The 26,965-nt window shown below is 38.7% G+C and overlaps 2 protein-coding genes across 5 annotated transcripts in view; one reads left to right on the top strand and one right to left on the bottom strand.

The window, feature by feature from the left end:
- The window catches only part of LOC109403689 (uncharacterized), a 93,551-nt gene that overhangs the window by 27,085 nt on the left and 39,501 nt on the right, over window positions 1-26,965 (top strand). The window lies entirely within an intron of this gene.
- On the bottom strand, window positions 4,639-26,957 carry LOC134288054 (uncharacterized). The gene is made up of 2 exons (XM_062851735.1): window positions 25,645-26,957; window positions 4,639-25,540 (listed from the first exon to the last, which is right to left on the bottom strand). The coding sequence occupies exon 2, from the start codon at window positions 21,186-21,188 to the stop codon at window positions 20,235-20,237; it is 954 nt and encodes a 317-aa protein (XP_062707719.1). The 5' UTR covers window positions 21,189-25,540; window positions 25,645-26,957; the 3' UTR covers window positions 4,639-20,234.

The raw sequence follows: 26,965 nt of genomic DNA, 5'->3' as shown, positions 1-26,965 counted from the left end.
TCCCCTGCTCCAAGCAAAACGAAAACAAAAACAAGCGAGAGTAGAGGCAAATATTTCAAAATGGTGAAAACAAAACACTGATTTTTTTCGGAATAAAATTTTTCAATATAATCTAAATAAAATGTGTGGGATTATGCTTGAATCACATGCTGGCTTGCTTTTAGCATGATAAAACGGTGTTAAATCAATTTTGTGAACGAAAATAGATATTTTCTTGATTGGCCGTTACGTCCTTCTAATGGTACTAAAATTGAATAGTCTATTTTACGAAACAACAACATTGTTGATATTGATATTCACACTCACGGGCTTCGACGCGACCTCCTGTCAAATTTTCATTCATGAAATGAACGATCAGCTGATCGAAAACGTCTCGTAAAATGGCTCATAGAGGGTAGGCGCAATTTGTTCCCAGTTGACAACCAGCTTACTCCCCTGAAAAACATTGAGATGTCCAAAAAATGTATCACGAAACCTAATGCAAGCCTATCCATATACGTGAGAACAAAAGATGTTTACAAAGTTCTTACAGATAGATTAACACGGGAAATCTGAATACAAACCACTAGGGTAAACAGGTATAATATGCCCCCCCTAAGCAGAAATGGCTCCTCCTCTCCTCTCCTCTTCTTGGCGTAACGTCCTCACTGGGACAAAGCCTGCTTCTCAGCTTAGTGTTCAATGAGCACTTCCACAGTTTTTAACTGAGAGCTTCCTCTGCCAATGACCATTTTGCATGTGTATATCGTGTGGCAGGCACGAAGATACTCTATGCCCAAGGAAGTCAAGGAAATTTCCTTTACGAAAAGATCCTGGACCGACCGGGAATCGAACCCGTCACCCTCAGCATGGTCATGCTGAATACCCGTGCGTTTACCGCCTCGGCTATATGGGCCCCTAAGCAGAAATGGCAATATATCTAAAATTGGCGCCTTATTCCATCTATTGTCCACTGCAAATCGTTGTTTCTGAAGTCAGTAAAGTGTTGCATGAGAACTTTACCTCTGGAGGGGCGGCTATGGAAGCTTTGAAACGTTTTCCGAAAAACGCCAAAAGCCTCGATTTCAGACTTTTTGATATTTTTATTGCTTTTCTATACCAATCAACTAACGGATCAGCTTGATGGCAATTAGTCATCAATATTTAAGATTCCCAATCGATCTCGCATGTGAAAAGCGCTTGAATCGCTACAAAATAAAGGGGGGCGTTTTGCCCCGATGGGGCGTATTATGCCCTTTTACCCTACCACATAGGAATTTGGATTGGTCAATAGCCACCGGATCAAATTACACATTTAAATCGGCCTATTAAAAAGTTTCGTCATTTACACAAAATTGTTGTTGATTTTTACTTTTTTATTCCTACACGGAAAATCCAAACTACCTAATATTTGGGTTGATTTTACTCAAAATTGAGTATATCGAATAAACTCGTTACCCAAAATTAGGTTGTTTTCCCTCTCTGGCTCACCGATGTTGTCATAAACAAACAGAGATGCATCTAAGGGCCCATATAGCCGAGGCGGTAAGCGCACGGGTATTCAGCATGACCATGCTGAGGGTGACGGGTTCGATTCCCGGTCGGTCCAGGATCTTTTCGTAAGGAAATTTCCTTGACTTCCTTGGGCATAGAGTATCTTCGTGCCTGCCACACGATATACGCATGCAAAATGGTCATTGGCAGAGGAAGCTCTCAGTTAATAACTGTGGAAGTGCTCATAGAACACTAAGCTGAGAAGCAGGCTTTGTCCCAGTGAGGACGTTACGCCAAGAAGAGAGAGAGAGATGCATCTACCCAAAGGGCCCAATTCGCCAATTTGGGTAGATTGGGTAGATTGACCCCAATAAGCCAATTTTGGGTAAATGTCGGTTTACTAAAAATTGAGTTGAATGAGGGGGGGTCTTAGGTTGAATTTACCTACTCTTGAGCTGAGTGTCGCGGACTGACTCAATATGCTCTCTCAGCGGGAGCCAAACATTGCCAAACATTGAAGATAGAGGTTATGTTAAACCTTGCTGTACCTGTGTGCTTGATTGAGCAGTATTGTTATCTAGGTGCTGCGGATATAATCAAAACTGTTGTCACGATATCTCCATTTGCCGCTATCAATCCGTTGGAAAGCGAGGAGAAGAATAAACATTGTTTTGAGCCCATTTTAACTAATTTTGTAACAACTATCCATCCAAATTTCCATCGCGAATGGAAAATAATAAACTTTGAACACGACAACAAAATTGGAATAATGGTGGATTGATCATGTTTACCATTTCCGAACAGCGTCGCGACGGCATGTTTGACAACTGCGCTGATAGAGGTGTTTGCAAGAAAATTGAACGCTCGTGCGTGTTTACAAGCTGTGTGCCGGGAGTATGTTGGTGTGTGTTGGCTAGCTTGAGAAATAAAACCGTTTCTATCCGCAGCACCTAGCTCTTGAGTATGTTTAGCTGGGAGTAAAGGCAATCTAGGGTCTGGGACCATTTGGGCAGGAGCACCTATTTTGGGCACTTGCTGCTATAACTCAGTCAATTTCAAACCGATTGACTTGAATTTTTGAACATAGCTAGATACTGCGCCTTCCTGATCGTGTTTCAAAAATCAAGTCAATCGGTTCAAAATTGACTGAGTTATAGCAGCAAGTGCCCAAAATAGGTGCTCCTGCCCAAATGGTCCCAGACCCTACATAGCGTGAGTTTAATCGATTTACTCAAATTTTGGCTTATTGGGCCGAACTATGGAATTGCGTCAAAAGAACTCAATTTTGGGTAGTTTGGCGGTTCCGTGTAAAATCGTACACGGAGAGACGAAACTACCCAAAAGTGAGTTCTTTCCACCCAACTTCGGAGTTGCGTGCGTCAAGCCCAGGCCCCTGGCACCAATGAAATTTATCGTAGCCAACATCTAACTGCCTTATACTCATGTTCGTGCAAATTGAAACGAGCGTGTAATCAACAAACACAGCTTTTGTTTGATGTTGTGAGCCACACACGAAATCACATTCACAATGCGTGTTTGTTGGGTTGCTTTATTAAACTAATCGCATGCTCCTCTTACCGTACAATAATATTAAAGCGAGTTTGAAGTGTTTTGTGATCATAAGCGGTGGAAAAAATGATTCCAAAAACTGATCAACAAACCAAAATAAACGTTAAACAAAAAATTGTTGATGTTTTCCATTTGACAGTGGGCGCTATTTATTAGCGCCCAGGACATCCTGTCTACCATGATTCCAATGCATTGATATAGGCCGTGTCATGGGCCTGGTCAAGCCAATTTTGAGTTGATGGAATCGATGTTTTTGTTGGGTTGTTCCCGCTTGCTTCCATGTGAAAAAAATACCAAATTTTAAGTTTTTTCCACCCAACCGAAATTTTGAATAGGTTGTATTCACTCAAATTTGAGTACTGTGCTAGAAACTCAGTGTTGGCTTGACGCACGGAATGCAAAAGTTGGGTTGTTTTTCTCTTCACTCTCTGACAACAGTAGAAAGAGCGCATGAAAAGGGAGATGAAAAAGAACTCAAAATTGAGTTTAAAAGTACCTAATTTTGAGTTTTTCAGTTTCTCCGTGTACAAATGTGCATGCTAGAAAAATTTTCACGATGAAAACAAACTTTCGATATTGTCGTCGCGGTTGAAACCCGAAGTTTCCCCACACCCGACAATCGAATTTTCTCAAAATCCATGCGTGAAACAGGTGAAACCTAACGTCGGACGTAGTGCGCTGGACAGCGGATCTGGTCCTCTATCCAGCGCACTGTGCCCGACGTACGTCCGACACACGGTTAAGGAGAAAAAGCGATTTTCGCGTGTCAAAAATTCCGATTTTCAACTGCACGAACAATAGTGATGGTACACGGAACCGCCAAACTACCCAAAATTGAGTTCTTTTCACGCAATTCCATAGTTCGGCCCAATAAGCCAAAATTTGAGTAAATCGATTAAACTCACGCTAGGTAGATTGCCTTTACCCCCAGCTTAAAAATATACTCAAGAGTAGATAAATTCAACCTTAGACCCCCCCTCATTCAACTCAATTTTGAGTAAACCGACATTTACCCAAAATTGGCTTATTGGGGTCAAGGACCCCCTTTGGGTAGATGCATCTCTGTTTGTTTTTGACAACATCGGTGAGCCAGAGAGGGAAAACAACCTAATCTTGGGCAGCGAGTTTATTCGATATACTCAATATTGGATGAAATCGATCCTATGCAGAGATAAAACAATGCAACGAATTGTATAGCTGTCATGAACATTTCAATGAAACATTTCAAAGGGTGACGTGAGGACAGACTACTCTGGGTTATCATGGAGTAACACTTTTTGGATCTTTTTCGAAAAAAATGTATTTTTTATATATCAATGTCATTAAATTTTAGTTTTGATATCCAAAGATATTCTACTTCAGTTCTCAAGATATCTCTATTTAGATACATTAGAGTCTATTAGGATTGGAGGAAAAACACACTTAGTAATTTTTGTGCGGTATTGTAAATTTGACTTATTTTCCTCTATATGGATGAAAATGTCAAACCGGTATACACGGAAAAATATTAAAACCCAAAGAATAAGTTTTAAAAACTCAAATTTGGCTAAACTGCTTTTAGTTTTAACTCAAAGTTGGGTTGTTTTCTCCCTCGCCCCACTGCAATGTTGTCGAAAACAAAGAGAGAAGCACCGACGCATCCGCTGCTCTTCCGTGGAAGAAGCCAAATTTGGGTTTTCTTGAGTTAACCCAAATTTGCGTCATTTGAGGCCTCCGTTGGGTGAAAATAACTTACCAGTGGGTTAATTTTTTTTGCCGCTCTCAAACGAGAACTACTCACTCACCACTTTCGCTGTTTGACGCAAATTTGAGTTATTCCACGGAAGACCGGGATTGCGTCAAAACAACTTAAATTTGGGTTGATTTGTAGTTCCGTGTAACTTTATTCGTCGTAAGAAAAAATTACATTTTATTATGTTGCATCAAGCATCAATATATTGTTGATAAACGTTCAAAATTTCATTTGATTCGGATTACTGGTTTCGGAGATATGAGAGTTCAAAAATTGGTTATCTAAAAAATAGTATTTTACTACAACGCGTTGTAGTATTGTAGTTGCAACGGTTCTACAGGGTGCTTGCGATATTTTTGCACTAAATCATATCGTAATCATAAAACACGTTTTAAAAATAACTCGACAATAGATCTATACTAAATGATTTTTTCGCGAACAATTGTGATTATTTCAATGATTTAGGAAGAAAAAAGTGGCCCTAATATCGATAACCTTTTTTGAACGATCCTGAGAACCGCTGCAAGTCCGTTTTAGTGTTGTTCTCTATATGTATTTGGTCAACAATTGTGTTATTTTAGGTAAAACTAGAATATTTTTTTTGTACGAGGAGCTCCAATGGAATCATCGTTATGTGTGCCGTTCAAAAAATATCCCATAAATTTGAAAAAGAGGTTTCTAGAAGACGAAAATGCGAACAACTTGAGTATGAATATATATACTCAGGAAAATTGCCTCATACTTAATGGCAAATGTCCATGTGCCAAACCACATCCAAAGTATATGCAACCAATACCCGATTACGCAGGCAAATTAGCACATGAATAGTATGTGCTCTAAATTGTATGAGTCGCTGCTGTATGGTGCCTCATCAAAAGTATGAGTCGCACTAATGGAAAACATTTGTTTACCCCCATTGCAAAAATCCATGTCCCGGACACATAAATGAAATTAAAGTTTTTTTTCCAGTGTGGAGCAGCTGCATACTATGTGCATTTTCTCAGCTGTCAAGAACGCTATGGAGCTGATTTTTTTCAGTGTAGTTGGGGGATTTCATAGGCTTGTTACCTACAAAAAACTACATCGCTAAAATGGAAGATAGCGGAGAAATAACTGGAAGAAGTCGGAAATTGTAATTTGAGCAATGGTATTGTGGATTTGGAAGAAAACCGAAGAATGAGCATCGCTCAAACTTCACTGCATTACTAGCGAACTTAAGGGGAAATGAGACGAACTCACCATGGTAGTCAGAAGCATTTTTCCATGGTGAAAACAAAAACTAATTTCACACAAAATTCCGAACTTGCTAAACTATTGTACCCGTGCGCTTACTATTTTTAATAAATTAATACTTTTCAGTTTGCGTTTTCGCAAAAAAAAGCCGATCGACCAAGCGATCGACATTTGCGAAACAATTTTTCTAATTAATAGCGGCTAGCGTACCGTTTCACCTTAACCACCAACACCACATGCTCACTCACGAAAAATTTGGCGCGCTCGGACTGACAGACGCCCAGGTAGGATAAAGTCGTGATTGTCGACACGGCGTCGGACTGAAAACGAAAACATCAGGGATGCATGTCGGGTCGGATGAGGAATGACAGAAAGTTCGCTGAAAACTTCGCTTCGCTAGTGCAACTGGCGAACTCCGATTTGGTGCTGCGAGGTCAATATTCTACTTGGGCTGCTCAAACATTTATGAGAAAATTTAAAACTAAAATATCCTAAGTCTGATCACCTCAATTTGCTGTTTTAGACTCCAATAAGCTGCAGCACAAATTTGAGCTGAATTGAAAAGGTCTTAGGTATCGCTTGACTAGTCTGAAGTTTATATGGTAAAACTGGTACAAATATGTGCAGAAATGGCATAGTTTTAGTTTTCTGCCACTAGATGACACTGGAAGCATTCAATAACCCTTATTTTTAGTACATATTATTATAGGGAATTCTATGCGGAACATCTTTGTTGAAGACCGCTAAGTGATCCGATGCTTGCTAAAAAAAGTTGTAACCTAGACTTAGTGTACACGCTAAGAAAAAGTTACTCTAAAATGAGTAAGATTCACACAAAACTGAGCTAAACTGGAACAGCTCAAAAATGAGTAAATTGTATTTCCAGTGATAGCGCTGGCCCAAGTGCAAAAATCCAACTGGTTTAAGCCGTATAATATTCTTCGCCTCATCAAGAATATTATACGGCTTAAGCTGATGAGATTTTCGCACTTGGGCCAGCGCTATCGCTGGAAAAAAATTTACTCAATTTTGAGTTGTCCCACTTTAGCTCCAAAATGAGTGAATTTTCTGACCGTGTATCGAAAAAACAACCAGTTTTTATTCATGCTATTCGATAATGTGTTAAAATCACCACGTCAAAATTATTTAAATTATAATTTTTGAAGCATACGTCTCGTGTATCACTATCGGGCTTCTACACATTACATTTTATTGATTTCGTTTTATTTATTATGCCTCTCAAGAAAAATCAGAATATGGCGATTATCTGCCTCTGGCTTCTGATATTAGCGCGACAGTCACTAATCATAACAGCGTCACCAGATTTAGAAGTATATAATTCCACTATATGGGGTTTGACAGCAAGAACACTCATTCCACTGAGCTACTCTTGCCGTTCGTCACAAATGCATTCAAAAACATCTGTCACTTCGCGAAACCCACGTGCTTTTGTTTTTGGCGGGAACACTTTTTCTTTTGTTTTGCCTTGCGACTGTCATGCGGCGGTATGCATTGCGAGCGTACGACCGCCGCAGGACTCTAATAAAAGATAAGCGCGACAATACACAACAAATAGTAGAACCCGAAATGTTATTGGTCGCGCTAGTGTAAAACATAGTATCTGAAAATATTTTCTCATACCACCACGTTTTTGATTATTAATGGTTTTATATTTTTCACAGTTCACTAGAAATATGGTGCATTTGATGATGTGGGATTTATATTTTTATTGCAACCCATTGAAATATTCCTGTTTGAAAGTTAGTGCAAAATTACCGCACGCACCCTGTAACTTCGCGAAAGATTATTATTAACCAATCGCGCTCAAATTTGTACCATTGATGCACATATATTGTGGATTTACCGGCTACTTGTATTCTACCGGCTACTTGAGTAGCCTTTACAAAGTAGCCGTTTTCATATAAAAATCAGCTTGATCGTCAAAAAATGAATGTCGCTGAATAGCTAGTGGCAACGAGGAATAGCGCATTCAATAAAAATGTTTAAAAACATTTTTAAGTTACTCTTTTTATAAAACGGCTACTTTGAAGGCCATACTGAAGCGACCGGTAGAATACAAGTAGCCGGTAAATCCACAATAATAGGTTGACAAACAGTCAAAATTTGAGAATTTTTGATGCACTCCATGAATGGTTACAGCATGTTGAACTTTTTTGTGAGAGAAAAAAAGTTGCCTACCCCCTGTATTAGAATTTCATTGGTATGAGATTGAGAAGAAGTTTTTGAAAGTTTGTCATTATTAATTGGCTTCTTTAGCGATGATGAGATAATTCCATATTCTAAATCAGCATGCAAAACTGAGCCAGAATCCAAATTTTCATGAATTTTGGTGCGGGAACCTATTTAAAAATCAATTTGAAGTTTGTGTGCTAGTGATTTGTCGAGTTACCCCTCGTCGCATTTTGTACTGGATGGAACTGTCAAACTGTTACCCAGCTGTCAAAAGGTGATTTCAAAAAATCTGTTTGAAATTGATTTTTGGTACCAAAATAAAGCTCTAAAAATCTGAAAAAAATCATGGTGGCTCAGAAAAAAGTGCTCTTTCGTATAAAAAAAACGATACATTTATCTTAATTTAAAAACCCAATTGCGTTAGTACCTGAAGATATCTGACAACAATCTGTCTCTAGCGTCAAATTATCCAAAAACTCGTTTGGTGACAGGAGCACGATGTGCAATGGTAATTTCGTTTCGTTGGATCTAATGTCCGCAGGAATCGGGTTTAAGATCTCACCTCTATGGAACTTGATGCCTCGGTGCGCCAAAGGTGGCTTTGCGCCATTGCCAGTGCACAGTGGTCCACAAACCAGATTTACGAGGGAAGATGCATTCAACGCCTTTAAATGAGTTTTTAGGCAAATCTGGTCTTCTACAAAGTTATCCCTAATAATAAGGCCCTGTTTCCAATGTGCATGAAATTAGGGTGGTCTATATTTTCAAAGAAATTGGTAACTAAACTTTTTTATTTGCAAGAATAAATGTATACATTCTTCAGGAAAGTTATAAATCTATGAATTTTGAGCAAGTTTGCTGAAGACACTTTTTATGTAGCTTTGAAATTAACCGATCTAGAGGTATTTTTCTGAGTAAGCTTAGGGTGGTTCAAAAAAAATCTTGTTTTCTGGCGTTAACCTTTTCAGTTTCGATTTTTCATCAAAGTCGCCCAAGAATCACTTGTAGAGCATTTGAAGACGCGTCGTTTCGTGCACTGAGATGGTCGTTATCTCTTTTGGTTCAATAGTTACAGGCCTTTTTCTTGAATAATCATAGTTTTTTAAAAAAGTGTTATGGTGGATTGGGGCAAACATAAAAAATATCATTTGCTCGCATTCAAAAGAAGAAATGTTGTTATAAAACATATCAAAAATTAGAGGGGTGTTATTTTTGTAACTCAAGTGAAAAATACTTGAAAAGTGCCTTTTTTTCTAGAAAATCATAAATATCTTCTGAAAGGAATGACGTAGCAACATTCTCAGCGCACGAAAATGCGAGTTTTTGGAAGCTCAAGATACATGAAAAGAGGGCCTTATGTTTGGGCACAAATTTGTAGAAGACCATACTAATCTAGAAAATCATTTGAAGAGGGCTGTCCATAAACCACGAGGTCATGAGGGGGGGGGGGTGTCAATGACCATTTTGTATGGACAAATAAAAATTTTGTATGGACTAATCACCAGGGGGGGGGGGGTTGAGAAGTCCCAAAAAATGACCACGTGGTTTATGGACAGCCCCAAGGCGCTGTATGCATCTTTCCTCGTAAATCTGTTTCGTGGACCATTGTGCAGTGTTACAAGTTGTGCGGGGAAAAAGTGAAAGGTTTTAAAGTCATGTACCAAAATTCAACATACCCCCCAGACAACCAGTAATCGTATACGATGATGCATAAAATGATAAAGTGGAGGCCGAGGTGGAGGCCATATGCGTGCATACCTCCATTTAGGCGCATGTAAAATGTACGCATATCGCCTTCACTTTATCATCTTATGTAGCATCTTATACGATCACTGGTTGACTGGGCCGACAGTTATAGTTAGACAAAACATTAGACAAATAACGACACAAGTATTTACCCCCTGAGGAAGGCGCCCACCAAGCGTCGAAACGTTGGGATAACAACAAACTTCGTTAGTTATTAAAGACTGCGTAGCCGAAAAACTTTTAATATAAAAATAGCTTGGCGGTGATTTTTTTTTGTTATTTGCTGCAGTTTTCCTTTGGTGATGTTTTGACATTTTTCTGCTTTTCCTCGCTTTATCGGCAGCTTTTTGCTGTAGTTTACGACTTTGCTTCCGTTCATCATAGTCAGTCCAGTCATTTTTCCAGATTGTTTCGCCATCCTGATTGGGCTGTGGGTTGTATTAGGTTCATTATCATTCACTGCTTCAAGGGGAACTTTATTCTATTGAAAATCCGTTTTGTGATAAATGGCTCGGAGGGCCAAGTTATTACTATCAATAGTATGAATACTCCTTCATGAAGGTCAATGACACCGGCACCCATCTTTGGTTTAGTATCACCCATATTCTTCTAGTTTTGTTCCAAAGACTAGCGCGCTGAGATCCGTTATTTTGCACCGCCAGATATTTAAATTTTTCAGCATATAACTCATCACGCCGTCGAGATAAGGCACATTCTACCGTGACGTTACAACGTTTCTACGCATCCGTAGTCAGATTTTGTACTTTAATTCATAAAAACGACTGTAAACCTCAAAATATTTTATCATATTCAGATTCCTTGTAAAATTTCCGATATGTTTGACCTGTTTAACATTTAGTTTTCATTAGAAAAATTTGTTTAAAATGCGTATTAGTAGCGTGACGTTACAACGCGCTAGAATTCGACCCCCTCTACCGCGCAACCAACATCAAAATTTGCTCGGATTTGTATTTTAAACTGAAAATTTCTCCCACCATTGAAATTTATTGGTTTGTTCTTCAATGCAGTGAAATAAAACATTCACATTTCGGATTCGTTTTTTGGATAATCGACTTTTACATTTCGTGACGTTACAACGTTCAGTTTCAAACAGGGTTCTGCTCGCGTTGTAACGTCACGAAAATGCACATCATTTTTTAATCATAATAATCAGACAAAATTGCCCGAATTTGTGAATATATTATTGCATCATTTTTACTGCTCCAAGAGCTACTTTATTCTATTAAAAAATCGTTTTGTGATAAATGGCTCGGAGGGCTAAGTTATTGCTATCAGCAGTATGAAAACTCCTTCATGAAGGTTAATGGTACCCATCTTCGGCCTAGTACCACCCATATTCATCTAATATTGTCCCAATGACTAAACCGTTGATATCCAATACTTCGCACCGCCAGATATTTAGATTTTGCAGCATAAAACTAATCACGCCATCGAATTAAACATTTTTTCAATAATTTATGCAATGTCATTGATTAAGATGTGCGAGCAGTTATTGAACCAAAGACATACCTGAGGATCTGAATACCACTTAGGGGCATCAATTTATGTGATTCCAGAGACAAATAGACCTAGTTCTGACAAAAAAAAATCCATCATATATATGTCAGAGTCATAATTACTTAGAGAGTTAGTGTCTTCGGTAAAATTGTTTAATAAGTCAAAAACTTACAGCTTATTAACTATTGGATGTGAGATTCAGACACACTGGGAGACGCTTATTAAAAGTTTACAATAATTTAGAATTTCTCAAACAAATTTTGATTAGTTGAGAAACTATTTTTTGGCAAAATCTTTGGGCACTTTATAGGAAGTTACAACATGTTGAATATTTTTTGAATAAATATAAAGTGCACTATTTTTCAAAATTTCAACTACCACTAGTCAGTTAGAAACTTGAACCAAACGGCTTTTAAACTGAAAATTCTGGACAAGATAAACAACTTTTCCAAAGACATCAACATTCTAAAAGTCTAAAGTTTAAGTAATTAGAGTCCCGAGATACATATGAGTTTCAATTTCGTAGGTGTTACGTCTGTTTGTCGGTGATTCTTGTTATATCAAAAATAGATGTAACACTGACGTAATATCCATCCCATATATTTCAAGATCCTAAAATTTAGACAGTTGATGTCCTCGACAAAATTGTTTGGCTGGTCAAGAACTTTCAATTCATGGGCCGTATGATTTCAAATCCTTCCACTAGGAGGCGCTAGAGGGCATACGCATTTTTAGTTTTACTTATCTCAGGATCGTGATTAATTGGAAAGATGGTTGCTTCATTAAAGTTGTTTGGTAGATCACTAGACTTTCAGTTTAATAGCCGTATGTTATTAATTTCTGCCACACAGTGGTGGTTTCAGTTTTCAAAAGCATGCCAATTTTATTAATTACCCAAAACACATTCAACAAGCCGAAACTTTTTATAAAATATATCAAAAATTCTCAAATTTTGACTGATACTTCCTCATCTTGTTATCTGTAATATCTACAATTTTGGACTTGATTGGTTAGCTCTACACAAAGATGGAGCGCTTCAAGCACAATAATATTTTTGACTGTGTTCTATTAAGTCTTATATCTAAGGAATAAGTGAATCAAATCAAACAAAATTTTAAAAGTTAAGAATTATATATTGATCTTTGATTACAATTTGATTTGAATACAATATGTCCAAAGTGAAAAAAGTTCCAGCTTGTAGAATACTTTTCAAAAAATTCTAATCCCTTGCCTGCTTTTGCAAAATGGAAACTAACGTCTTCTAGTGGCAAAATCTCGCATCTATTGGTAAATCAACTGCAAGTCCATTACTGACCAAACAACTTTGCCGAAGAAATCGTATTTCTATGTAAAAGGGATCCTGAGATGTATGAAATTTAAAATTTGTAAGTTCTCTCTCAAACTATCCATCAACTGTAAGTCTTTGACCAACTTAATAACTTTGTAATTTCGTCAGTGTTTCGTCTGTTGGCCACTCATATCACAGAAATTTTCGGTTTGAGTGGTACTAGATTACGATTAAAAAAATTTACAATATCGCAGTACAATTACATAGTAGATTTTGGCCAAACACCATCTCCCCGTCCTTCAAAAGTTTACGTAGTTTATTAATCGGCAATGGTACGCAATTTATAAACGATATCTCGAAAAAGAGCTCATACACAACGAGAACGAAACTGTTTTGAATATAGAACTACGTTTGTCCAATTCAGAAGCCGTCCAAGCCAGAAAGATTTGGTCTTTTCCACAGAACTTTTTTTCGTGACGTTACAACGCAAACTTCAACCAGGTGAAACTCAGGCTTCCGTGAACCGATTTTCTTTTTTTAATCTCATTTAAAAGATCTTTTCGAGTACAAAGAGCATACAAAATTTCATATTTGTAACGTTTTCCGTATTTGAATAAAATTTAAAAATGTTGATTTTTCGTGACGTTACAACGCAATAAAAACCCATACTATGATCAGCCATATTTCAGAGTTGTAAAGTCTTCCGATTAAAAATCTTTTTATGTCTTAAAATCTACATACATTTATCTACAAATGATGGAAGACTTTTGAAAAATCGGTGTGTTGGTGTTTAAAATACGATAGTTTGGATGAAAAGTGTGCCTAAAAGACTTAAAATCACGATTTTAATGTTAATCTTAATCGTCATTCAATTTATATTTATCGTAACACTAATATCATGTCGAATACATTTTTGGATGACAAAAGTAATGTAGAATGTGATAAAAATGTCAAATATGCCATAACTCAACTTTGAAAAATTGGTATTGATGATACGGGGCTGATAGAATGTGTCTACATCTTATTGAGGGGTGACCCCAAACTTTTGGTCGATAACATGAAGTGTTAATTTACTTAATAACTTTTTTTCTAGATTTTTTAGCTACGTTCTGTAAAAAGCAGTTGAAAGCTAATATATATAGTTAGGGAGTATCCATTTAGTACGTCACGCTAAAATTTGATTTTCAGACCCCCTCCCCCCTTCATACGGGTTTTTCCTATGCTTAATACATTGCTTGTCACACTTTCACAAACCCCCCTCTCCCCTAGGACCGTGACGTACTTAATGGATGGCCCCTTATAGGGTATGTGTACCCTTCCTTGGCCTAATATGCCAGCCGCCTTGACGATTTTGACCATAACTCGTAAATTAATAGCACTAGAAATGATGTGTTCACCCTATCACGCACTCTAGGCGTGCATGGTTGTCCAATTGGAAGTAAATTAGCATAAATATTCAAGAACTTATTTCATTCCGTTGCAATGATTCGATGCGATGGTATGCAATGTTGGTCTACGGTATAAAAATTGGCCTATTAGTGGATACAACTTTGGCCTATTGCTTTCCAAGCGTTAGAACCACTTATTCTTTCATTTTTTAATATTTCTGCTAAAGTATTATCTTTGTTTGTTCACCAACCTTGCTTTCAAATTACATTTTCGGAGCCAAATTTTCTCATAACTATAAATAAATCACTTAAACTAAAGTTCTTTCTTAATTGAGTAACGAAAACAACGCAACCCTATTATTGTGTTATATTTTCACAGTCACCGCACACAAAATCTTTTTTCCTGTTCGTTTTTTCTGATTCATTCGCAAACAATATTGTTGACGGCACTTTTTCGGTGTTGTTGTCGTCACTTTACTGATGGGCCAAGATTCGGGTACATAGGGAAAAAAATGTCCTCAACATGCGGCCCACATTTAATTTGTAAAATACCGTAATCCGGGGTATCATTGATCAGCGGGGTAACATTGATCGGCTTGACCCACCTCATGAAATGTTCAAACAAGCATTGTACATTGAATCAGGTCCTGCTATCGAATGGTATATCGTAATCTGCTATCATTCAGCTATTGAAGGACATGCGATTTATGGAAATTGAACTTCATAAACATTGAATTAAATCGATTTTTCCATAACTGTGTTTCGTAACGCATTGAGATACATTGTCAAACATTCATGCTTGGCGTGAATACTAGATACAATATGAGGTTCGAAATCACTGTATTACTTCAATATGATATCCTAGAGTTGGATTTAATAAACGAAACTTTTATGAAAATGCTATTTTTCAGTAAAATATACGATTTATTATAAAACGGCTATCAATTCCTTAAGCCATTGCCTACCTTTAGGCGTTATTCGTGGTTTAGAGGATTTTAATCCTAAAATAACTTAAAAAGTACATAATTTGTAAGAATTTGGACAACATATTCGAAATCAGCGACCCCGAATTTAGTAAGTAAGGGTATTTTCAACACAAATGAACATTGATCACTGACATGATCAATGTTACCCCAAATCAGCAAAATCAAAAATTAGATTAAAAAACCTATTTAAACACGTTTTAAAGTTTTACAATACTTTTTCGAGTAACTTAACACATACTCAGAGGGCCAGTACCTGTTTTAAAAATATAAAACATGTAACGTTTGCTTTACCAAGAGAATTATTCAAGAAAGATAGAAAATTCTGATCAATGTTACCCCGGATTACGGTAGTTATTTTTCGTTGAATAAATACAAATATATGAGTTCAAAATAGCGTCTTTGACCAACGCAAAAAATGTTCAGTTATCGAAAAGTCATTGCGAAATGTTCCAGAATCATGCCATTTATGATCAAGTGTACAGACTACCCACTAAGCCGAAGAATCATGGCGTCTACAAAAGCTAAACAAAGTGACATTTTCATTCAATTTTAATGCTCCAAAGTGCTAAAATTGAAACGAAATGTTACAGTTGTTTGGCGCATAGCTTTTCCGACCTCCAGTTCTATGTGTTTGTTTGAGTTTTTGGTTATTGTTAAGATAGGCCGAACGAGGGGACTATACCAACTAATCATCCCGATACCCTATATAAACAGTAATAGAGTAGAAAGCGTTCTGGTTGTTTCCGAACGGTTTCAACAAGCGCCTACAGATGGGTGACTAGCACTGGTAGGTAGTAATCAGAAGATACGTGTATCGGAGCTTGTTGAAATCAAGCTGATATACGTGTGCTGTTTTTTTTTTTGCATATTTTTTTGTCGGTCCGACAGACAGACAGAAGAAAGATAAAAATTCGTTGTCGGAGTGAATTTTTACGAAACGATTTCAAGCACATTACAAATCTTTTCGTTGTAGAAACAACGAATGGCATTTGTAAACCGAACGAGCGATTTCGTACAATGAAACGAAATATATTTTCAGTGTACCTGTACAACAGGTACAGAGATGGGCAGAAGTGCTTTCACATAACCTCAGGAGTCCTGCAAGGTTCCATCCTGGGTCCGGAGTTATGGAATGTCATGTACAATGAGGTGTTGGGGTTAGAGTACCCAGTGGGAGTGGCGATTGCCGGATTTGCAGACGACATTACACGCTATGTCTGAACCAGCAGATTATAAAAATTGAATGTACATCGGGTTTCTTTCCATAAAACATCAGTATTCAAGCTATATTTTCATTTGCAGAAGGTTTTAAAATATTCTATCGGTAAAAAATTTTCCATACATTTTGTATGGGAGAGAAATTGGCCGAAAATGAGGATTTCAAGCAAATTTGTATGAAAAACGGTCAAAAAGATGGAAAAATCAAAATTTCCCCGATAGAATATTTTGAAACCTTCTGCAAATGAAAATTTAGCTTGAATACTGATGTTTTATGGAAAGAAACCCGATGTACATGCAATTTTTATAATCTGCTGGTTCAGACATAGCGTGCATTACGCTTGAAGTCTACGGTGAAACGATCGAAGAGGTGAAGTTGACTACCGACCACTCGACCAAGGTTGTGGAGACGTGGATGAGGTCCAGCAAACTTGAGTTGGCTCACCACAAAACTGAGGTGATAGTTGTGAATAACCGGAAGTCGGAGCAGCTGACGGTGATTAGTGTACACGATTGCACTATCACATCGAAGCGCTCCGTCAAACACTTGGGCGTGATGATCGAGGATAAGCTCACCTTCGGTAGCCACGTTGATTATGCCTGTAAAAGAGCCTCCACAACTATTGCGGCACTGTTCTAGATGATGTCCAATAACTCTGCGGGGTACGCCAGTAAGCACAAGCTTCTGGCTAGTGTCGCTACGTCCATACTAAGGTATGGCGGCTCGGCGTGGGGCACTGCGCTAAGTACTTGTAAGAACGTCCTTCCAGATTGGTGGTTTGAATAGGAATGATTCTTTATTATACAAACGTCAATACCTACTTAAATCTATGACTACTACGATCCTACATCCCTCCCCTTTTCTAGTGATTGTAACATTTTATTCTAGGAAATATTTAATGTAGTATTTAATAGACTATTAATCAATATTATTCTAGTTTATATAGTTTGAAATCTTGGAGATGCTTAGGGAGCCGCTTTTGTCGTTTTCTCCCAATCAAACTTGATTCGGATTCAGTTTGTCGTTTCTTTCGTTCTTCGGTATCTGGAACCATCAATGTCATCTCGCCATTATTGGATTGAGGAATGCTTGAAGTTGTTTCTGAAATTTATATATGTATAGTATTCATTTCATTTCAAATCGAGATATTTTATCAGTAATAGTCTGTATCTATTGGATTATACCTATTTCCCCTTCATCTGGGCACAAAAACGGATTTCTATTTACAATTCTCTTGGTATGGTTTACATGTCGACTGGATATAACGCCTGTTTCAACATTTTCCAATTGTAGCCGTGTTCCATCTCTTTTAACCACCTTGTGTTGTTGAGGATTGAAATTTGGTGTTAATTTGTTCTTCCGGATGAAGTTTTTCACAACTACGAAATCTCCGACATCAATAGTGGAATCTTTAGCTTTCCTTTTTCCTTCAATGTACGTTTTTCCTTTTTCTTTGCAACGAGCATCATTTTATTTGGCTTTCTCGATATTTACTTCACGTGTAGATCGTGGTAACTTATCCCGCAAATTCCATCCGAACATGAGATCAGCAGGAGAGAAATTGGTTACTGAATGAGGTGTTGCTCGATATGCGTGTAGAAAATCCTGTAAGTCGCATTTCCAATCGCGACCCAATGTAACGCTGATTTTGATCGATCTTAACAAGGTCCGGTTTTGTCTTTCCACTTGACCATTTTGGAATGCAGCATAAGGAACTGAATGATTTATTTTGATTCCATTTGTTTTACAAAACGAAGAAAATTCATCTGAGGAGAACGGTTGACCATTGTCGCACACTATCTCTTCAGGATATCCAAATCGTGCGAAAACTTCCCTTAGTTTCGTAATTGTCAATTAAGCCGTCATAGAATTTTGAATAACAACTTCGAAGTATCTTGAAAAATAATCGGTCACAACCAGTAAGTGGTGTCCTCCTGGAATTTCCATGAAATCCATAGCTAGTTTTATCCATGGTCTCTCGGGTAGTTCAGTTCGTGTGAGTGGTTGTGCATCTGGGATAGAGACTAAAACGCATCCTGAGCAACTTGTAACAAAACTTTCAATCATAGTGTCCATTCCGCTCCACCAAACTTTTGTTCGCAGTCGTCGTTTCATTGATGAAATGCCGAGATGAGGATCATGTCCCAGACTCAATGTTCGCTTTTGTAATGTCCTGGGAATAACCAACTTTTGATCTTTCATTATCACCTTTTGGTCAGTGGTTAGGCAACTTGCAAGTTTTTTATATCTTAATAATGTTTTAGGCCACCTTCTAGAAGGATAGGGTAACCACTTTATGAGTTCTTGGAGTTCTTCATCATTGCAAGTGGCTTGTTCTATCTCTTGTAACGATAGAGCAATGGGACAAGTATCCTCAGTGATAAATTTGATTATTCTCTCCGTTTCCTCATCAAAACTTGGTCCGTTATTAGGTACAGTTTGACATAGTCGGGATAGTGGGTCAGCTATGCTCCCTTTTCCTGGTCTGTACATAATTTTATAGTCGAAAGACATTAATCGTAGTTTCCACCGTTCTATGCGGGGAGATGGTTTGATACGATCTCCGAAAATCACCACGAGTGGTTTATGGTCTGTTATCAAGTAGAAAGATTTACCATACAAATAATGATAAAACTTTTCACATCCCCACACCAGAGCTAATGCTTCTCTTTCCGTCTGAGCATATTTCTTCTCAGTGGCTGTGAGAGTCTTCGAAGCATAGTGAATAATTTTGAATTGACCTGCTTCGTTCTTCTGAACCAAAACTGCACCAAGTCCTACCGGACTACCGTCTGCAATTACATATGTTTCGAAATCTGGATTGTAAAATCCAAGAGTTTCGTCTCGCTTCAAAATCTTTTAGATTTCGTCAAATGCCTGCTGATGAACAGAATTCCATTGAAATTTTGTCCCTTTGTGAGTAAGTTGATGTAGAGGATTTGTTATCGTAGCCATGTGCGGAATGTAACGGTTTTCGAAATTCACTAATCCGAGGAAACTACGAACTTTTTCCGTGGATGTGGGCGGGTTGAGAAGTTCTATCGCTTCTAATTTGTTCCTTGCAACTGATATACCATTTGCGGTTATACGGTACCCAATGAAATCAAGCTCGGTTACTCCGTATTCTGTTTTGTCTGTGTTGATCAAGATGTTGTATTGTTGTAGCCGTTGATGTACCAAATTTGTTCTGTATCGCAATTCCTCGCTGTTTTTGGCTGGTATCAAAATATCGTCTATGAAGATTATCAGCCACGGAAAATCAGCGAATATTATTTCCATTACTTTTTGGAAAAGCTCAGGTGCCGCTGAGAGGCCAAACATGAGTCTTTTGTACTGCATTAACCAAAGAGGGGAAATGAAAGTTGTTATATATTTGCATTTCTTGCTTAGTACAACCTGATGAAAAGCTTGGCGGATATCAAGCTTGGTAAAAATTGAATTTCCACCTAAAATTTATATTATTTATTAAGCCTTAAGTTAACAATTATTTTAAAATTTTCATCAAATTCCCACCTATTTTCCTAGTATTGTTTTATTGTTCTAGCATTGGTAGAGGATGTACTTCGCGAATAACGGCTTTATTGGCTTCCCGTAGATCAACAATTATACGTACTTCAGTTTGACTTTTCCTTTTAACTATCATTGGTGAAACCCATTCAGAAGCTTCGAAAACTCGCTCAATAATATCCTGTTCCTCTAATTCTTTAAGTTTAGCTATTTCTAACTCTTCAAGAGGAAAGGGAATCCTACGCAAACTTTGTCGTACAGGAGGTACATTCTTATCGATTTTAACGTTTGCAACGATCCCTAATTTTGTAAAAATGTATTAAAGTTCATATTTGTTTATTTTTCAATCGATAAGTTTCATTAATTCATAAGCAAATCAAAATTATTTCTTACCTTTGATTGATGGAAAGGCTTGCTTGTCAACAGCATAAGTGAATTGGATGATTCCCAAATTGATTGCTGCATCACCCGAAAGTAATGAGCATTTACCTCCGGCAATTACATAGAACGTCGTGTCCATGGATTTCCCGTTGAACTTTACTTCCACATCAACCTCTCCTAGTACACCAAGTGGAGTGTTTGATCCATAAGCATTGAAAACCTTCTTGCTACCTTTCCTGATTCCATATGCTTCGAAGCCAGTTCGTTTGAGCTGCTCCCAGTCACGCTCAGCGAGTACATTTTCATCTGCGCCTGTATCTACCATTAGCTGCAAAGGGTGTCCGCCGACGCCTACGGTGACAGACCGTTTTCCAGATCCAAGGTGGAATAAGTTGAACACTGTTCCTTCATCATCATTTTTGACATCCTCGATCTCTCGAATGAACCGTTTGAACTTAGGCCGAGTGGATTTGTTCATTGTACTGAACTCGGCCTCAGGTTTTCTCTTCCGGAAACAGCATCGAGCGAAATGTCCAGTTTGGCCGCAGTTGTTGCACTTACGAGTCTTAGCTGGGCACGAGGAATCACGACCGTCATGTTTTCCGTCACACCTGGTACATTTCTTTCCAGCGAAATTTGTGATCTTCAATATTTCATTTGTTTCGGTAGTAGCTGGTTTCGATTCAACAGCATTTAGGTCCAGCTTGGTTGTATTCTTCTCCTCCCAATTATGCAGTTGCAATTCAACAGATTCGTGCGATCGCGCTATATCGAGGACTTCCTTCAACGATAGGTCTTTCTCCAGGCATCTCCGTTTAAGCTTCAAATCCTTTGTCGTACTTACAACATGGTCCACTAGCATGTTTTCTGCTTGATTCCCAAAGTCACAATTGATTGCTTGATGTTTCAAACGTACGACGAAAGCGTCCAGCTTCTCTTGCGATGTTGGCACCATTTGTCTGAACTTTTGGCGTTCGAAGATCTTGGAGACTCGGGGTACAAAATACTCGTCCAGCAGGTTCACGGCTATACGATACCGATTGTCGATTGTTCCACTTCAGACTTCAGCAACGTTTGAAACGATTCTCCGTATATCAGGACCTCCGAACATCATCAGCTTTTTAAACTTGTCTTCGTGACTATCGATGTCTTTCCACGACAGGTAGGCGTCGAATTGCTCTCTCCATTTCTCCCATCGTACGCCCACCGGGCCTTCCTCATTTTCGACGAATGGGGGTATGAGTTGATTAACCTGGAGAATAAAAAACCCAATCATTCCAAAACACATGTAATCTGAAAATCACCTCCAGATTTTCAATAATCTGAGGATCTTTTCTACATTAAATTTGACAACCTGAGGATCGCCTCCAGGTTTTTTCTTTATATGTAATCTGAGGATCGCCTCTAGATTTAATTATATAATCTGAGGATCGCCTCCAGATTATTTATACAACCTGAGGATCGCCTCCAGGTTTTCTTTGTAATCTGAGGATCGCCTCCAGATTCAATTCTATAACCTGAGGATCGCCTCCAGGTTTCCTTCAAAATCTGAGGATCGCCTACAGATTTATTTTATAACCTGAGGATCGCCTCTAGGTTTTTCAATATAATCTGAGGATCGCCTCTAGATTATTTACAACCTGAGGATCGCCTCTAGGTGTTCTTTCTCAACCTGAGGATCGCCTCTAGGTTTTGTTTACACCCGAGGATTGCCTCCGGGTGGTATAGCAAACTCTCATTCAGAATTCGAGTTCTGCCAGAATCCTAGGGATCGCCCTTGATTCCTTTGTATCATTTTCCAACCCGAGAATTGCCAACGGGTGCCAAAATATGTGAAATCACATTTTTCGAAATTCAAGATTTTTTTTTTCTTTTGTAACCATGGAAATATATACATACCGTCGACCAAACCATATTCGGTTTTGTTCAGATCGTTTCCAACTTCTGATTCAGGCTTCCGGTCCAAGCCACTTCCTAATTCCGCCAGATTTCCGCTTTCGATTCTCTCTTCAGGCCGCTTGCACTTCTATTGATTCCTTTCTTCTTTCTTCCTTCCGAAATTTCTCCGTCGTCGCCAGTTGTAAGAACGTCCTTCCAGATTGGTGGTTTGAATAGGAATGATTCTTTATTATACAAACGTCAATACCTACTTAAATCTATGACTACTACAATCCTACAGTACTGGATACTATTGTTGTAAACAGTAAGAACTTACAGGCTGATGTGCCTGAGGGTTGCGAGCGCGTGCCGTACTGTGTCACACGACACTCTCTGCGTCATCACTGGTATGGTGCCTATCAGCACCCTTATCAGTGAGGACATGGAGTGCTTCAAAATGCGCAGCACAAGAGGCATACGCAGATCTGCCAGGATGGCCTCTATGGTCAAATCGCAGCGCGCGTGGGAAAGTTCCACCAAAGGAGGGTGGCCCATAGGTTGATACCGAGAGTAGATAGTTGGAATAATATGCGCTATGGGGAAGTAACAATCTAACCTGACACAGGTCTTTTCAGGCCATGGTTGCTTCCGACAGTATCTACACCATTTCGGGCATGCGGATTCTCCCGAATGCCGTGTTTGTGATGGTTTAGAGGAAAGGGCCGAACACCTTTTTTTTTCATGCGCCCGCGTCTTCGCACAATACGTGACCGCATGCTTGCCACATGCGGAGAGAACTCTACTCCAGACAATCTTGCCCAGAGGATGTGTAAGGATGGGTTTGGCTGGAACGCCGTTTCAACGGCTATCACCCACATCGTCTGGGAGCTACTCGGGGAATGGCTAGTTCAGATGCGGTACAAGAGGTGGTCCAGGGTTTCGGAGTCGGCTTCTTAGGTGATACCGGTGCCCTACGGTCGAAATCGACCCTTACAGCGATTATGTGGCCACGGAGAGGAAGTTATGGTGGCGTTGCTGTCGTGGCATCGGTCTACTGGGTTGGATCCGAGCCCACGGTTGGAAAGGAGTCCCCGGTAAGGGCCGCGTCAAGTGGAGACCCTGCTGTCAGCAACCTTTTGGTACAGCTGATAGGGCCTGAAGGGTAGTGATACCCTTGCCTTCAGCAGGTCAGATCTGGTTGCACGTATTTAGGTATCAGTTCTTGATGTCTGCAAATCAGGTGCACGCGGGCGGGGTTTACCCTGTCCGCCTTCCGATGACAAAGGGAGTGGTGAAGACCACTCGGGAAACTGGCTAAGCAGGCTACGCAGCTAACCTTGAGGGTGCGATGTATTGTTAGGTTTCTTGAAACGTAAACACCGCGCGGTCGTTGAAATGTTTCAAAAAGGGGCTTTGCACGAAAGTTCACGCGGTCTATAGTTTTAGAAAGGAACAGCCGCACCGTAGGAAACGTCGCAATGTTATTTCCCATAAGGATGAAGGAAATAGGGAGTGAAAGCCGCGGCCGTACCTTTCGGAAACGATAGGCCGCGTGCACTTTTGTGCAAATCCCTCAATACACTAGCCCCTCTCTGAATTTCAGATTTTCCCCCTACACGGAGAGACGAAACTACCCAAAGTGGGTTCTTTCCACCCAACTTCGGGGTTGCGTGCGTCAAGTCAATTTTGAGTTGATGGAATCGATGTTTTTGTTGGGTTGTTCCCGCTTGCTTCCATGTGAAAAAAATACCTAATTTTAAGTTTTTTCCACCCAACCGAAATTTTGACTAGGTTGTATTCACTCAAATTTGAGTACTGTGCTAGAAACTCAGTGTTGGCATGACGCACGGAACTGCAAAAGTTGGGGTGTTTCTCTCTTCACTCTCTGACAACAATAGAAAGAGCGCATGAACAGGGAGATGAAAAAGAACTCAAAATTGAGTTTAAAAGTACCTAATTTTGAGTTTTTCAGTTTCTCCGTGTATGGTTTAGAAGAAAAAAAAAACACCTACATAGGGTAAATAACCAATATAATTTGGACCCCCATATATTTTGGTCCCCCTGGACCGTATTATCATAACTTTCACAGATTTAATGAAGAGATGACAAAAGTTTTTAGAATCGTTCGTTAAATTAGATTGTCTTGTACGAGCAGCAATCATTTCCTCACTGGAAACATCTTTATTTGCCTTGAAATTATGTTTTGTTAATCTCGTCATCCGTGCGATTGTCGCGGCTTGTTTACGAAAAGAGAAAATGGTGCTGGGGAAACTTGCATATGTAAACAAAAACGTTTATCATTCTAGCGCATTAAATTTGCAAAGTTCGTCTAATCAGCCTTTGTCAATCAAGTAATCAGGATGTGATGCAGCATATCCAAGTTGCAGATTCTTCGAAAATAGTTTCAAGTGGGTTTAAACACCGAGTGTCCAAAATATATACTTAAGAGGGTCCAAAATACATTGGGGTGTCCAAAACAGTGAAAACTGATGCTTCAAAAATCAGTTATTTTCATCAAATCTTCAGCCAGAAATAATCTTGTTGGTATTTTTGACGGACAGTGGAGGCTTTTACGGTCATATAAACATCATCATTATGTGTAACACCCTCTGAATCTGTTTGATTTATGCTTACATTCAAAGTTATGTTCTCTAGGGGTCCAAAATTCGACCGTTACCCTATGCACCTACAGCTAATAGTGAAATACCTGCACTCAAAAAAATTTACACGTCTGAGCAATGTGTTTTACATATAGATTTGCGCAAATTGTAAAACTCACGGAAATCACGTGTGAAACATATAGATTTACCAGCATTAGCTTTGCCCCGATTTATCAACAATCCACACTATTCTAATGTGTGTCTAACACAGAATTTGAATGAATTACATATGCATTCTGATTGAAGTGCCAATGAATATTCACGTTTGATCATGTTGAATTCGACTTGTGAATACATCAATCTCATATTAAGCTGAACATAAATTTCATGTTTGGTGCATATGGATTTCTTGTTATACTACTCATGTAGTCCTTCAGGCAAAATCACAATGTAAAGTGCCCCAATATCATGCGAGCTCATAGTTTAACTATCACGATATTAGTTTTGCCTTTTGAAAAATAAATCGTGATAGCAAAATGGAGCTCGCGCGAAATATGAGCACTTCACTATTTAGGTGAATTCAATGCTATGTATGGATAATTATTAAAACTCGGAATTATTGTAATGGCATTTTTATTTGTTATAGTTAAATATTTTATACGTTACTTAGTCTACCCCCAATGAAGCACTTCTCCGATGGACCTGCTCCTGGACCAATTGCTTCTGGTCTTCAATCGCAAAATGGCATCTGTTGCGCAGCCTCCCATGGAGTCGCCAGCCTTCAACTGGTTATGGAGGCCGTAGCAAATCGTCATCCTTACGCACTTCACTGGAGTTCATTTTATTTTATTCGTTATACATGCAAAAAATATAACGTAGAAACAAATCAATAAAAATGATTCTTTTAATTTTGTAGAATAGATTTGAACTTACCCGTAAAAACGAGAAAGCTGCTTCTGATAATTCTCCGCCATGATGAAAAACTTTGCGAAAATCGTTTGACGGTTATTTTTCATCAGTCATGTGTCACCAGTTATGAAATACATTTGGAAAAAAACAGAAGCGCAAATTCGTGTGCAAAATTAGTTCAATTACAATCATATCACATATGAGATTGTAATGTTTTGACAGCTGGTTTCAGTTAAAGAAAGAACTATTTGAACACCATTTGTAACAAATATTATGTTCATGTGAATTACATTTGATAAGCTGATGTAAGCCTAGCAGTGAAGTTGATGTTATGAATCAGACTTATCCAATGTGTAGAATACTCATAATACATTGGAAAACCACATCAGACTAACGTTGACGCTTTTAACTCAACCCGCAAGTCAAAACACATGAATCGATCGTGTCAATTTTTTTCAGTGCGTGGGCGGGACAACAGTTGTAGGTGAGGCGCAGTCCACAAATTACGTAACGCTCTAGGGGGAGGGGGGGAGTGCAGCCAAGCGTTACGGTCCATACAAAAATTTAAGAATTTTCATACAAAAAAGCGTTACGCAGGGGGGAGGGGGGGTCGAAAAATGTCGATTTTAGCGTTACGTAATAAATGGATGCTGCCTGAGGTGTTTGGCTTGCTGCATGACTTGGTCCAACAGGTCCATAAACGTCACTAGGTAGACGTATTGCCCAGTAAAAAGATAACGCAGATAGGCGATTGCCAGGGGATATAAGCGTTGTTATTAGTAAGTTACGTTTGTCTTGGTGATAATTTGAATAACGTGTTATTCAGGTTGCAGTGCGAACATGTTAAAAGGCTTAACAGGAGGAATGTTTTTGATTGTTTGATAACTGAACCTAAAATTAAATAAAAGTTGATCCACAGACAAACAGACGTAACACTTGCAAAATTTCCATCGACCACGCTTTTAACGATCATTTTAAATTTTCATAGTTGTGGCTTTCACAACCTGAGGCGCGCGCATCGTTTTTCTATGCGTTTGACGTTTCACACTAGCGCCTTCTGTTGACGATATTGCACAACACAGTGATTCGTGCAACTTTTCCACCAGGTGATGTGGAGCTGGACGATGGATTTCCATGAAAATCGTTCATGGTATTACGTCTGTTTGTCTGTGGTTGATCTATGCAAGAGGCCCTTCTAATATAACATATAATTGAGAGATTGTTAATCCGTTGAAACGGCTAAAAGAAAACAAAATAATAATTATAACAATAATAATAATTGAGAAATTTAATACATATATTGATTGTTCTTCCAATGTTATTTCTTCACTTTAAATTATTGCAG

Source organism: Aedes albopictus, chromosome 2 (assembly GCF_035046485.1).
Source record: "Aedes albopictus strain Foshan chromosome 2, AalbF5, whole genome shotgun sequence".
Classification (NCBI taxonomy): Eukaryota; Metazoa; Arthropoda; class Insecta; order Diptera; family Culicidae; genus Aedes; species Aedes albopictus.
This window is presented reverse-complemented; position numbering and strand designations above follow the sequence as displayed.